This window comes from Eulemur rufifrons, chromosome 27, assembly GCF_041146395.1.
Source record: "Eulemur rufifrons isolate Redbay chromosome 27, OSU_ERuf_1, whole genome shotgun sequence".
Classification (NCBI taxonomy): domain Eukaryota; kingdom Metazoa; phylum Chordata; class Mammalia; order Primates; family Lemuridae; genus Eulemur; species Eulemur rufifrons.
This window is the reverse complement of record NC_091009.1, coordinates 25,206,146-25,219,744: the sequence shown is the minus strand read 5'-3', so window position 1 is coordinate 25,219,744 and position 13,599 is coordinate 25,206,146. Positions and strand designations below refer to the sequence as shown.

The 13,599-nt window shown below is 51.8% G+C and overlaps 1 protein-coding gene across 1 annotated transcript in view; it reads left to right on the top strand.

Moving 5' to 3' along the window:
- Nucleotides 1–1,139: 1,139 nt before the first annotated feature.
- CAMK1G (calcium/calmodulin dependent protein kinase IG) overlaps nucleotides 1,140–13,599 on the top strand; it is a 28,851-nt gene continuing 16,391 nt past the window's right edge. The window contains exons 1-2 of the mRNA XM_069459483.1: nucleotides 1,140–1,200; nucleotides 11,877–11,997. Of these exons, the coding sequence (XP_069315584.1) occupies nucleotides 11,906–11,997 (92 nt within the window). The 5' untranslated portion in view covers nucleotides 1,140–1,200; nucleotides 11,877–11,905. The remainder of the gene's footprint in view (nucleotides 1,201–11,876; nucleotides 11,998–13,599) is intronic.

The window sequence follows — 13,599 nt, the reverse complement described above, 5'->3', positions numbered from 1 at the left end:
AATGAAAGTGCATAAGAGCCGATTGGATTTGGAAGACCATGAAACAGATAAGACGGACAGAGCAAACACTAGGGGCTCTAACTCGAGTGTCTGGGAAGATGGTAGCCCATTAACATAGCTGGGAAAACCAGGAGGAGGGTGGGTTTGAAGGTGGCTGTAGCACATTCAGGCTTGTCTGTAGATGACATCTACAACATCTGGATGTTGAGGTTAGGATGACAACCCAGATGGGGTGTTGGTTTGGGAGGTTCTCATGAAGATGGGGACAGGCCCCGCGAGTGGAGGTTAGCAGTAAGGGGTGAGTAGAGAAGGCGAATGCAGGAGGGCAGAAGACAGGTTTAAGGAGCCTACCCAGAAGGGGCAGCCCAGGAGAAGCTGAGATAGAGACTGTGAGGTCCCGACAGGGGCGGGATGGAGAGATGAGCGTAACGGAACAGGGGGAGCAGAGAGTTTCCGGGGGGTGGGGAATGAATTCCTGGGGTCTAACAGGTTAGGATGGAGAGCAGAGTGTGTGCTTCTGGAGGAAAGGAGAGAAAGCAGAGATACGGGGTGGGACAGTCCAACCCAGGGGCTCCCTGCAGGGCATCCAAGGGCTTCTCTCCCCCTTCTATAAGACACCCAGAGGTCTTCAGTCTCTGCCTGCCAGCCAGATAGATATCCTGTTGTTCAGGGAGGTCTTTTTAGACAACAGACTCCAGCAACTGAGTGGTTAAAAGGGAAACTGAGGCAGGCAGTCCTAGAAAGCTTCTCTGATATTTTCTATCACCCACTCAGGCCAAGGGAAACCTATAATTTGATGGGTTTGCTGTTTTCCATTCTTCCTCTCTCTCCATCACACACAGCAATGCAAACACAATAACATGCACACGTGCGCACACACACACACACACACACACACAGACACACACACCCCCCCAGGCATAAAAGGGCCCCTTCACACAAGCGATTTTCTGGATCGGACTTGCTGCTGCTCGCTGGGAGGGAGAGAGAGCAGAGCGGAGGAAAGGAAGGAGAGATGCCAGCCACCCTAGCTACTTTCCCTCCCCTTTAAGGCTGCCTGGTTACGGTCCTGGGAAAGAAAACCCCTGCATTCCTCCCCTTTAATTGGGTTTATTGTTAAAGCACTGGAGCAGCTAATCCTCACAGACCTGTAGGAGCTGGAGTGGGAGCCCAAGAGCACGATTCTTCCCGAGTCCCTGGGTAAGATGAACCTGCTTCTTTTCTTGGCTTTAGGGGGTTTCCTTGCTTAGTGGGAGGCATGTGGCACCTAGAGAGTGGGTTCGGAGAGCCACTTTGTGAGTGACTTGGGCATTTATTTCAGCCCCAGTGGCAGTCTTCCCTGACTCTTGTGGTATCAAGGGTAAGTTATAGCTGCCTTGGAAAATAAGTCTGAATGGGGGTCCAGGGTGGGGGTGATCTCCCTGAGGCGCCATCTGACCATCATGCCTGGGCTGGCTTAAGTGGGAACCTTTTGCACTCTGGGCAGGGAAAAGGGAGCAAAATATCTTTCTATGCCCCTCCTGCCACGCCTGCATTTTAGGGACAAGCCTTTGGGGCTTTGTGCCTAGAAGGGACCCCATCCACCTGCGGGGTGTCAGGACTTCCAGCTCTCTTGCTGCCCTCCCTCCTGCTCAACCTTCATCTCTTACCCTCTCTGACCCCAGCGTCCAGATCGGGTAATGCCCACTCTGCCTACCTATCTGGGTTGGTGGGAGGGTTAGGAGAACCAGCGGCAAAAAGGAGATTTGTAAAGAGTGTGCAAACCCAGGGAAGGAGGCTCAGCCTCAGTCCCTCCTGGCAGGGTCCGTGGACAGGCTCAAGGCTCCCCATCCCCGGCTGCGTTAAGATGCAGAACACAGCCGCTCTAGCTGTCAGTCACAAGATAGCTCCTTCACCTTCCCCAGGGGCGCGTTTACCGCCCTTCTGTCTTTAAACTTCCCTAGTTTAGTTCTCAGGCAAAGATGTTAAAAGGAGGTCTGGATTCACCACCACCACCGTCACCCCCATCCACACCGTGGCCCCTTCTCTCCACGTAACTTTGACGCACAAACATTAACCCTGAGGCTCCCGCAGGCGGCTGCCAGGGCTCCGGCGGGTCTGGCTGCAGCGCTGGGCTGGTCAGCCTCTTGCTCTGGAGCCAGATACATTGATCATGAGGAAAATCTCTGAGAAGGGTCAGGAGAGTCAAGCAGGTTCCGTCTTGGGTAAGGAGATGATCTTGTCCAGATCAGAGGTGGGAGACAGAACCAGGCCCCTGTGATTCCTGCTGACCCAAGCTTAACCAGAACCAAAGAGGAGACCCACATCTGATACAGGGCATAACACAAAGTGCTTAGTAATAGCTGATATGAGCACCACACTTTACAGTTTATGATGCGCTTCTCATTAATCATCTTTAGAACAATCCCATCAGGTGGGGGGGGGCATGTATTATACCCCCCAGTATAGGTGAGACCACTGAAGCTCAAACAGATGAGATTGGTTTGCTTGGGGTTGCAAAGCCGGGCACTAGTGATTTACACATTTGATTGCAGTAGCATTTGAGCCCAGGTTTTCTGATAAATTCAGTAAACTTGCCATGATGCTACAAATAGTGATGGGGGCTGTGTGTGTGTTTAGTAAGAGTACTCTTTAGAAAAATGGGGCAAAACTTTGGGAAAGAAGCCCAAGTTTAGAGTGAGAAAACGTTTGAGCTGGAGCCAGGAGAGGCTCGGGCACTAGACATGGGGCCCCCAGGCTTGATGCTGAGAAATCTGAGTGCTCCAGGGGCTTAGCCTTTTCCAGGTCACCCAAGCCACATGTTCCAGGGAGAACAAGTCAGGTGATAGGATTGCATGACAGCGTCACAAGGATAAAGGTGGGAATGAGTGAAATCCCAGCAACCGCTTCCAGGAAAGAGGCAACAGGTTTTGTGGTACAATGACAAGGAGACTGGTATTGGGATTTGATGGCCCAGGTCTCCCAGCCCAGCCCAATCCTTTACTGCCTGTTTGACTTGGGGCATCTTTTTCCAGAACATTTCTATCCAGCAGTATCTCAGCTATAAATGGGGTTACCTTGGAAAGCAGCAGCGAGGCATTGCACAAGACAATGCATGCAAAGCACCTAGCACAGTGCCCCGCGCAGGCGCTCGGTCGGGGCAGCGAATACTTGTAAGGCCTGGGAGCAGTTCTGGCTGGAAGGGAAAAGCATCCCCCCTCCAAGAGGAAAGCGCCTCCCTCACTCCCTCTCCCCCATACACACGCGCACGCGGCCAGAAGTAGAGTGCGTGCGAGTGGCGGCGCCCAGCCGCAGCCTGCCAGAGCCGGCAAGTGAATGAGCTGCAGCATGAATGAGGGAGCGCAGCGGAGTCTGCAAACAGGCCGCGTGCCCGGCGCTACAACTGTGGGCGCGCCGCCACGGTCAGCGGCAAGAGGGCTGGGGCTGGGGCTGAGCAGGAGCGGCTGCCAGCACGAAAGCAAGCCGGCGGGGCCAGGGGACAGCACGCGCTGTCCGTAATTGTCAAACCCGTGTCCTCGGAGGGAAGGCTGGTTAACTCAGAGCTTCTTGACACAGCCATCCTGAGTTCAGCCTGGCCTTCCTTCTGCACTGGGAAAGGTCCTTCATCTGCCCTCTGGGTGCCAAGGTGGAGCGCATGGCGGCGACGTTTAACAGTAATGAGCCCCGCACCTGTACCACGGAGGCGCCTCTTGCACGGGCGTTAGGCTAAAAGGTAGCGTGTAACGCACAGTCAGCGTTACCCTTGAAAATTCCTTGCAAAGGTGCTCCAGTGAAGCGGGAATGTTGCCCGTGGAGAGCCCCAACGCAGGCATTGTTTCCCTTGCTCTTGCAACAGATCCCCGCTTCCTTGGTTGAGCACCAGAGGAAGTAGTTGGCTTGCATTCGTGGCCATGATGTATGAAAAATAACATATCTTTAAACACTTTAGAATCCCAGCCAGACAAGATGCTCACGTTGTAAAAGGCTCATGGGAGCCGGGACCAGCTGAGGAAACAGCAGATTCACATCTCCTAGCCTGTGTTCGCCCCTATTTAAATTGTTATTTGTTTCCTTTTCTCTTTCCCCAGGGCATGGTGTTTAATTCCTGTGCCTGTAATGTGGGCCCACTGCATGGCACTTGGAAGGCTGCAAAATGCTTTCATGCCCATTGATGCACTAGACCTCCACAGGAGTGCTGAGAAATAGAACAGGGGTCATTATTCCCATTCAGCAGATGAGGAAACTGAGGCCCAATGTGGTTAGGAGCATGTTAAGAATAAGTAGCCTACACTACTCTCTCTAATCGCCCCTGTGTGTTGACCTGTCAGCCCCCAAATGAGGCCCTGGAGAATGTTCTTCATATCCTCTATGAGAAGCATGCAATAAACGCATGAATTCTGGCTTGTCACTGCAGCAAGAAACTTAAATGTAGGTTAAACTTAAATGTGATTTGGTTAAACTTAAATGTGGGTTTGGTTAAACTTAAATGTGGGTTTGGTAAAATTTAAATGTGCGTTAAACGTGGGTTTGCACCTAAAATAAATTGCAGACAGCAATTGAAAAACCTTCTTCCTCAGTCATTTTGTGAACAGAAATTGGTGTGCAGAATTGGCCTTTGAAATGCAGGATGGTAGGAGGGCTGGGGAGCGGAGTGGACGGTCGTTGGAGTCTCTCTCCAGCCAGAGGTCTCCAGGAGTCTGTAGGGCCCAGGGCCTGGATTTGGGGAAGCTGATGATCCACTTGGCTTGCAACCATGAACCTGAAATGAGTTCTGACAGCTACACAGACCCAGCCATGTGCCCGGGACACCACGAGGAGGGCAGCACTATGACTGATGGCAGTGCACTGTTGGAAATCTCATGTATTCCTCAAAAAACTGAAGAATTACAAAACATTAAAGATGGGCTCGGCCACATTGTCCAGAGTGTGCTCTGGGCATCCCCGGGTCCCTTGGACGCTAATAAGTGTTAACAAAAGGAAAAAGTTTCATCCTCTCCTAAATTTGGAAGTGCCAGGTTAAAAGCATTAAGCATGCATCTTTGACAGTCCTCAGAGGCTTTAATAAGCTATTAATAATGTGGATCACGAATCTCCAAGAAGGAGGCCAGAGGAACAGCAAATCCACTTGGCTCACCAATAGTCTCCTTGGACTAATATTCTGAAAAGCAAACTTCAGGAAACCTTAATCTAGTCCAGTCTCCTCTTCTCACTGAGCAGACAGATGGAAACTCAGAGATGTATAGTGATCTGCCCAGGGATCCACAGCTCCTTGGGGCCAAGCCAAGACTGGAGCCAGAGCTTGGGTTCTACCTAGTGTGCCTCTCAATCTAGAGGATGATGTGAAGTCCAATATGGGCCAAAGTCCAGGAAATTGTGGGTTCCAGGCAAGAAAACTTCCCAGCCTTTGCCTTTTACCCCTTTATAACCAAGTACTGTATATATTTCCACGATTCCGTGTGCCCCAGCCTGGAGGCAGAGAGCATATTCTTATTAAAGATGATCCAACTGATAACCTCCTTCCCAAGGCCTACAGGCCTTTTTGAGTCATGCTTCCAAGGAATGGAAAACTCTGAAATCAGAGACCGTAAAGCAGTCTTAGGGTGGACTGATTCCTCTGAGGTCAGTAAAAGAGCCAGGCGAGCTCTAGAAGTTTCTGAGTCCTGCTCACTCTGTCCCAGAGTGATTCACACCTCCTCGCTCAGAAGCCTCAAGTGACAGCACTGCCGAAAGCAGGGTGGCTCTTTCTGTAGGTAGAATTGAGAGCCATCATCTGTGGGTTTAGGGCTGCAGAGGTGCTACCCGAAGGTTCTCTCCTTCCCTGTGTCCGTCTCCTCTGGTTTGTCCATGCCCAGTTTAGGGACAGTATTGTTGTTCCTACCTGGTACATACATTAGATTGGATCAGATCAGCTTGAATGCCGTTGGATTACAACATCATGCTCCCGAGACTCTGGGACTCTTATTAGGAGGGTAACACTCTTAAGCTCTTAGCCCAGCTGATTGATTTAATAAGCACCTGAGAGCAGGGCCCTAATGGCTGAGACTCGAATAGGAAACTTTTGGTAGGGAGGACACGGGGGGCAGGAGGGAGGGTCCAGAGAGAGAGGTCTGGGCAGCATGCGGGCATGAGGTGACCTGGCACTTTGGGGGGATGTCGTGCCAATGAGGAGGCCACAGCAGACAAACCCCATCTGCCTGAGAGTTCCGTCTGGGGCCGGTGCTGCTCCTGTGACCAGATGGAGCCTGGGAGGAGGAAGGACGGTGAAGCTCCGCGGAGAGGCGTGTGGAGGACGCCCGCCTCCCGGGCGCATGGCCGCACATCCCTCACCGGCACCGTATAAGTAGCCAGACGGCTGCCAGCGTCACGCAGCCTGGCCCTGGAAGCTTGTAGAGGCCGCGTCCACCCCAGGGCTGCACGCCCTGCCCGTTAGGAAGAACTTTCCCCTCTGTAGTCTCCTCCCCAGCTGCCAAATTTTCCCCCAAGAGGCCAAGAAGACCACCCAAAAAATACGAGCAAGCACTAAGTAGAAGCCAGGCACTGCACTAGGCTCGAGGTGACAACAAGGTAGACGAGGTCTCTGTCCTTGGGGAGTGGCATTCTAGTAGAGATGCCGACCTCACACAATACGCAGGATGCTTTCAGATGGTCACATGTGTCACAGAAGAAAGCATCAGCTCACCTGAGAGAGAGTCACTTTGCGGGGGCGGCAGACTGACTCCAGGTAGAACAGCCGGGAAAGGCCTCTTCCAGCGTCCCAGGGAAGTTCTGCTGACAAGACCCGAACACAGATCCCACCCGGGCGCTACGTAGTCTGTCCCTGAAGGGATGATGGTGACAAGAAGCCAAACTGATTCTGCCTCCTGTGGCCACTCTCTGCTGTGCGGCAGGCAGAGCCTCATAGAGAGGAATGGAGAGAAGGAGGTCCCCCCACTGTCCCTTCCCAGGGTTCAGGTCTTCCTGCTGCAGGCTCCTCTCGGAAGCAATGTAAAGAATGCATGCACCAACCCTTTCATAGCATCTTAAGTCCAAGTGCTTTGCAAAGCCTTCCCCAATCAACCCACCCCCTAGGGCCCTCTTCCTCATTCGCTCCTCTAACAGACATGGGCTGGACCTTCAGTGAGTGCCAGGCACAGCAGTAGGCACCAGGGGTTCCAAGATCAGTGACCCAGGGTCCCTGTCCTTTAAGTAGGCTGGCCTGTATTTTTTAGCTGATTATTTATATCCCTGTGTTTGGTCTTTCTAACTAGATTGTAACCATTTTCAAGGCTAAATTCGTATCATAGAAATGTCTGTATATAGTCCAATGTGGATACAGCAGGTACTCAATAAATGCATGTTGCATGAAGGAGTGTTACCTCCACATGAATAAGGTCATTTTCTTTGCCAGGAGCCATTTCGTAGAATATTCTCGAGGTCTGGCTCTGTTGGGGAGCGAGGAGCCTGGACCAGCCACACATGCAGACGTCCATGGTGTCTCCTGAGCTATGGATGTGAGATCACCCTACATCCCAGAGAAATCTGTAGGGGCTGCTCCCGAGCTTGCAACCCAAAGGAAATTGTTGCCAGAAATAGAGTGAGAGGCGGGGAGTACTTTGGAAACAGATGAGAGCAATATTGGAGCTTCAGGCTTCTCAGAATTTGTTTTCTTTTCCTCTGAAAGGGCCTAGATTACAGAAGTCAGGAGAGGAGGGGGAGGACTTCGGCAGAAAGGAGCAGAACGCAGCAGCGGAAAGGACACGGGCAACCCCGGCCAGAGCCCATTGTTTGCACCTCCAGCACCCAGGGCACGGGGGTCTCAAGGAGATTCCTCTGAGGTCACAGAAGGGTGGGAAGGAAGAGCCGAAGGTGTCGGGGTTTCAGACCTGGGCCCCTGAGTTTTCCACATTGCACTGAGCACGGAACGAAATCGTTAGGATTCTGTGTATGGGAGGAGGGGTGGGCGGGAAAGATGTTTTCTTATAGCCCAGCTCCAGCTATGAATACTATGTTTTTAAAGCTATTTAAGAGAGATGGGGAAGAAGGAACAGTGAGTACAGAGCTGCTAATGAGGTGGTAAAGCCTCCTGGAGAGCCGGCAGTCATTGCACGGGGGCTCCAGAAGGGGGAGCAGTGGACGCTCAGCTGGTGTCTCCGAGCTGGAAGGACGGTGGCTCTGGCTTGGCTCCTTACCTGGAAAAGCAGCGTCTGTGGCCCTGTGGTTCTGCCGAGGGGGAGGGACAGCAGGGAGACACAAAAACTGACCCTGTTGATTTTGCTCCTTTAAATACCCAACCTTTAGCCTCATCCCCTATATTCTTCAAGACTTCTCAGCATTGCAGTGTCTACACAGCAGGAAGCATGTCTCTTTTATTGTTTTTGTTTTGTTTTGATTTGTTGTTGTTGTTGTTGTTTGAGACTGAGTCTCACTCAGTTGCCCAGGGTAGAGTGCAGTGGCGTCATCACAGTTTAAATCAACTTCAAACTCCTGGGCTCAAGCCATCTTCCTGCCTCAGCCTCCCGAGTAGCTGGGACAACAGGCGCGCACCATCACGCCCGGCTAATTTTTTCTATTTTTGGTAGAGACGGGGTCTCAATTTTGGTCAGGCTGGTCTCCAACTCCTGACCTCAAGGGATCCTCCCGCCTCACCCTCTCAAAGTGCTAGGATTACGGGCGTGAGCCATCACACCCGGCCAGCAAGAAGCATTTCTGATGCCCCTGGAGACTGGGTCAGCTAAATGAGACTCTTTAAACCCAAAGGGACTGATCTGCTATAAGGGACAACTTCAGATTTCCCTCTTGGCTGCCTGGTGGAATGAGAGTTCATAGACTGTGGATGCCAAGCGCCCTGATAAGTGGAAGCTGCTAGATTCCGGGCTCAGCTCTGCAGAATGGCATCGGGCTAAGGAGATCCCCTATGCTAATATTTCATCCTCCTCCCAGCAAGCTCTGCCAGCTGGGACCCGTTTCTCTCTGTCTTGGTAGACTGTGCCCTCAGAGTCAAGTGTCGGCCCACCATTGCCGGAGAGCCCCCCTCCCCGCCTCGGTGCCTGCACCCTGAACAGCGTGGTCTCTGGGGGTGGGGAGGGGGCGGGGGGGGGCCTGCTAACAGGAGCGAATCCACAAAGGGGCCTGCAGACACGAGCACAAGCCTCCAGATGTATTACACATTCAGCTGAATCAAATGTTAAGGAACTCTTAACATTTCTCACTTGCATTTTTAAAATAACAGCTACCAATTATTATATAGCCAGGTTGCAAATTTACACAGTATAATAAAATGTACAAAGAAAATGCAGCTTCTTTATTATTTATTTCTCAGGAACCCCTACCCCACTGGGCAGCAAAAGGGGACATGGGGAACTTTGTATCTGAACTTGTCTGCTATAGCGTACCAATCTCTTCAGGTTTAAGGAGTCTCATTTAGTTGACCCTGTCTCTCGAAGGAAAACACAGAGTTGAGATGGCCTTTCCTCCTCCTGCTCTATTGCAAGGTGGCATTTTATGTTGCAAGGTATTCACTCGACCTCATGGTGTGGGACAAGTGGCCTCAGACTGATGAGGGGCCTCGGGTCCCATAGTCTTCTGACACTGTCTCAGACTCCTCCCACGGGGCCTCCCCGTGATTACTCCCTGCCCTGTCGGATGTGGCTGCAGGCAGAGCCCCTCCTAGGCTTACACTTAGCAGGGTCCTGGGAAGCCCACCCATCCCTGTCACCAGTCCCCCTGCTTCCTGGATGGGTGCTCTGCTCCCAGAGGGTGACAGCAAAGACATGTGCTTCTGACAGCTACACCATCTGTCCCCCTCTCTCCTTCCATGGTCCACTTGGACACAAAGTACCCATCCTTCCACCTCCTCGTCCCCAAGGCCAAGGGCCTTGCGTGTGTCACATTCTTCTCATTCCCAGGTCTCTAAGCGTCATAGTTATGAGGCAGAAGACGTTTCCCTCTATCCCATGGAAGCTATTTCATAACATGAGTCCTCCAGATGAGGATTACGAGGAATTAAATGCATCAATAAATGTCTCCGAAATATTATCTCCATTACAACTGTCTATTATGTGTGAGGCAGTGTCTCTACGTGCACTATTTCATTTAACCCTCCCCATATCATCAGTTTGTCCTCACTTTACAGATGAGGAAATAGACTCAAAGAGGTTAGTAACTTGCCTAAAACAATCTAACCAGGAACTAGCAGAGGCAGGACTTGAACACAAGTGACTCCCAAAACTATGCTCGTCACCTAATGCTAAATTGTGGAGGCCCAAACTTTCTTTCTGTCCTAAGGCTATTAAAGACCCCATGGATTCTACAGGTGCTTTTTTTTTTTTTTTTTTAAGTGGGGAGGGAAAGCCATTACATGTTTTCCTACTTCTCTGTCGGGTCCAAGGAGTGTGGGGGAGAGGGTGTTGGCAGAAATGGCGTCTCACCCATTGCTCCCAGACACCGGGCAGCCCTGCCGTGCGGTGGCCGTAGAGGGTGGCTAGGGCAGAGATTCCCTCCAACGCACCTCACCCCACCCCAAGAACATGTTTCTCTCTAGTATTCATGACCTCAGTAAGGGCACCTCCACCCCCAAACGCTCCTGCCAGAAACATGGGAGTCATTCTCGCCTCCTTCTGCCCCACCACGCAACAGATAACCTGGCACCATAAATAACTGGACTCCAGAATACGCCCTGGGCCCACCATTCTCTCCTTCGCTCCTGCCATGGTTCAAGCCACTGTCATCTCTCTCCTGGACTTCTGCCCCCGCCTCATCTATGTCCCATGCTGCCACTCTGGCACCTCTACACCCTTCTCCACAGATAAGCCAGAGTGAGCTCTTTAAAGCATCCATGGTGTAATTTAACTCCCCTCCTAAAAATCCTTCACATCTTCCTGTCTCACTTAGAAAACCCAACATTGTCAAGAGTCTACAAAGCCTTGTGTTCACAGTCTGCCCCCCGCCCGCCTCTCCCCTCCCACTCACCACCCCTGGCCATGCCGAGTTCACTCTGCTCCAGCCACACTGTCCCTTCGGGGTCTGGAACACACCGCGCTCTTTCCCCTCTTTGAGCTTTGGTATTTTATGCCTCTGCCAAGAAGCTCCTTCGTGCACTCTTTGCTAGGTTGGCCCCTTCACAAATTTCTGGTCTCAGCTTAAAGAGACCTGCTCAAGAGGCCTTCCCTGGCCTGTATCTAAAGAAAACCCTCCCTGTTAGACTCTGACAAGCCCAGGTTTTGTTCTGTCCTGTGATTGTACACATGTGGCTTCACTTGCCCATTGCGTGTCTCCGCCAGACTGGCAGTGCCGTCATCCATGACGAGCACCAGCGCACGTCCAGCTCCAATAGCAGCTGACTGTTGAAAGAACATCGTAACTCCGGAACTGTAAAGTTAGGGCGCAATTCAATTTAGATTTTGGTGCATAACTATTTGCCCAGCACTGTGCTAAATGTGGGAGTTACAAAGAAAACACAACACTCATTTATTTAACACTCATCCATTTAACCCATAACAGGTGGGAGAGAGGTAGGCGTGAGAACAATTGGGGGAGGTGGCAGAGTTAGGACGTTACAGAAGAAGCCTGGCTGACTCCATAGGCGAAACAAACACCTTGGCCATCCTTTGGGTGACATAAGAAATGCCTGGGCTCAGCTCGCATTCCCGCAAGGTAGATATTCCCATTTTAACCTACACGCGTACGTGGTATTGCTCTTAAGTGAGCATGCAGTAGACATTCAATAAGTTTATTGCAGTAATCTTAAAAAGCAAGTGAGAAGATGGTCTTATTTTTGCCAAGTAGCCAGGTTTTGCTCCTAATCCTTCCATATGTCATCACACAAAGAATGTGAGTATTTCGGATTCTTTTGCAACCTGTTTTCATCTTGTCTGAGCAATCAGCCGACCATATCTTTTTCTTCCCGCCCTCCAACAAAGCATCCCCGGAAGCTTCAACTCTGGAGGCGATGGGTCGAAAGGAAGAAGATGACTGTAGTTCCTGGAAGAAACAGACCACCAACATCCGGAAAACCTTCATCTTCATGGAAGTACTGGGATCGTAAGTCCTGGGGCTGGGGGGGCTGGGCTGCCTGCTTTGAGGGGCTGCAGGAATTGTTCTCTGCTGGTAGCAACTGGTGAACAGGACTGAGGCTGCCGTGACTTAATCTCGTGGCTCTGAGGGACATAGGCGGAATTTTACAGACCGGGCCTGGAGGGGAGGGAGTGGGGTGGAGTGGGGGGCAGGTACCTTGCTTGGGACAGTACCGAGGATGATTTAATACACTGGAGCCCCCAGGGAATACCAGCGCCTTTCGCCCCAGGTTTTGCCTCCTTTGAGCCCACCCCCGTGACCCCCACCTACATCCAGATCTGTGACAACTTGTGGGTTCTTGCTCTGGCCACACGAGAGAAGAGTTGGGGAAGACTTCGGAGACTCGGTGACCCCAGAACTTTCCAGGCCCGCCTCCCCCAGCTCCTTCATTTCCCTAGCAGTGAAAAGACCAACCCCATCTTTTGCTACAGATGGAAGAGAAGGGGCTTCCGAGGCCCAGAGAGCCAATGGGTTACACACACCTGAGTCGGCTCCCCCACCGCCATCCTCGCTGCTCCTCCGTACGTCAGCGCTTCAGCCGTGCTGTCATTCAGACTCCCGCCGGCCTGCAGGGCGTCTGTCCCTGCCCCCTGACGATGACTACATGGCAGCTTGTCTGGAGCTGACTCTCCACGTAGTCCTGCCTCTCCCCTGGTGGGGGGGTGGGGGGTGCAGTCTCTGACGCAGGCCGGCAGCAGCACTGGGCCACCAGCCCCCACCGCCTCAGAACCCCAGCTGGTCGGCTAATTAGCCTGGGCTCATTGGGCCTGGGCAGTGAGGAGCAGGGAGTGGGCTGTCCTCTCGGGCCAGCGTTCTCTTTAGCCGGTTCTGCTCTGGCCGGGGGGGCAATGACCTCAGGCAGTGACGGCTGCCCACACTGTCACTGCAGACAGAGAGGAGACCTCGGGGCCCTCCTGGCACAGCCAGGCTGCCGGGCTCTGCACACGCAAGAGGAGCCCCACTGGCCGTCAGAGTGACAGCCTTCCATCCAGGGCCCTTGCCAAGATGGGGGTGGCTAGAGGGGGAGTTTTGGCAGGAGAGAGAGAGAGACAAGTCTCTTGGGTGAATCAGAAATGACTTGTTAAGTGTCCCAAAAATGCCAAGAAGAGGAGAAAAGGAAACCCAGGTTGACAAGAGCTTATCCTCCGTCTGCTAGACTTGTACTGTGGCACTCAGAAGGTAGACACGCCTGTCCCTGGGGCCCCGTGCCGTCCACCACAGCAGCAGCTAAACCTAGACGAACAGCAGAGCTGTCTGGAGAGCTTTATCCTTCCAACTTTTCATGGTGAAAAATGTTTAAAATAAGGAAAAACTGAACTATTAATATTAATAGTACAATGAACACCAATATACACACTGCCTAAATTCAACAATTACTAGCATTTCACTATATAGTATTTGTTTTGCATGCACACACACAGTTCATTGAACCATTTGTAAGTAAATGGCAAGCATCATGACACATTACCTCTGAAACCTCTGTATCTCCCAAGAATAAAGGCATTTCCTTATATATCCGTAATATTGTCACATTCAAGAAAATGAATAACAATTCCTTAATATCATTTT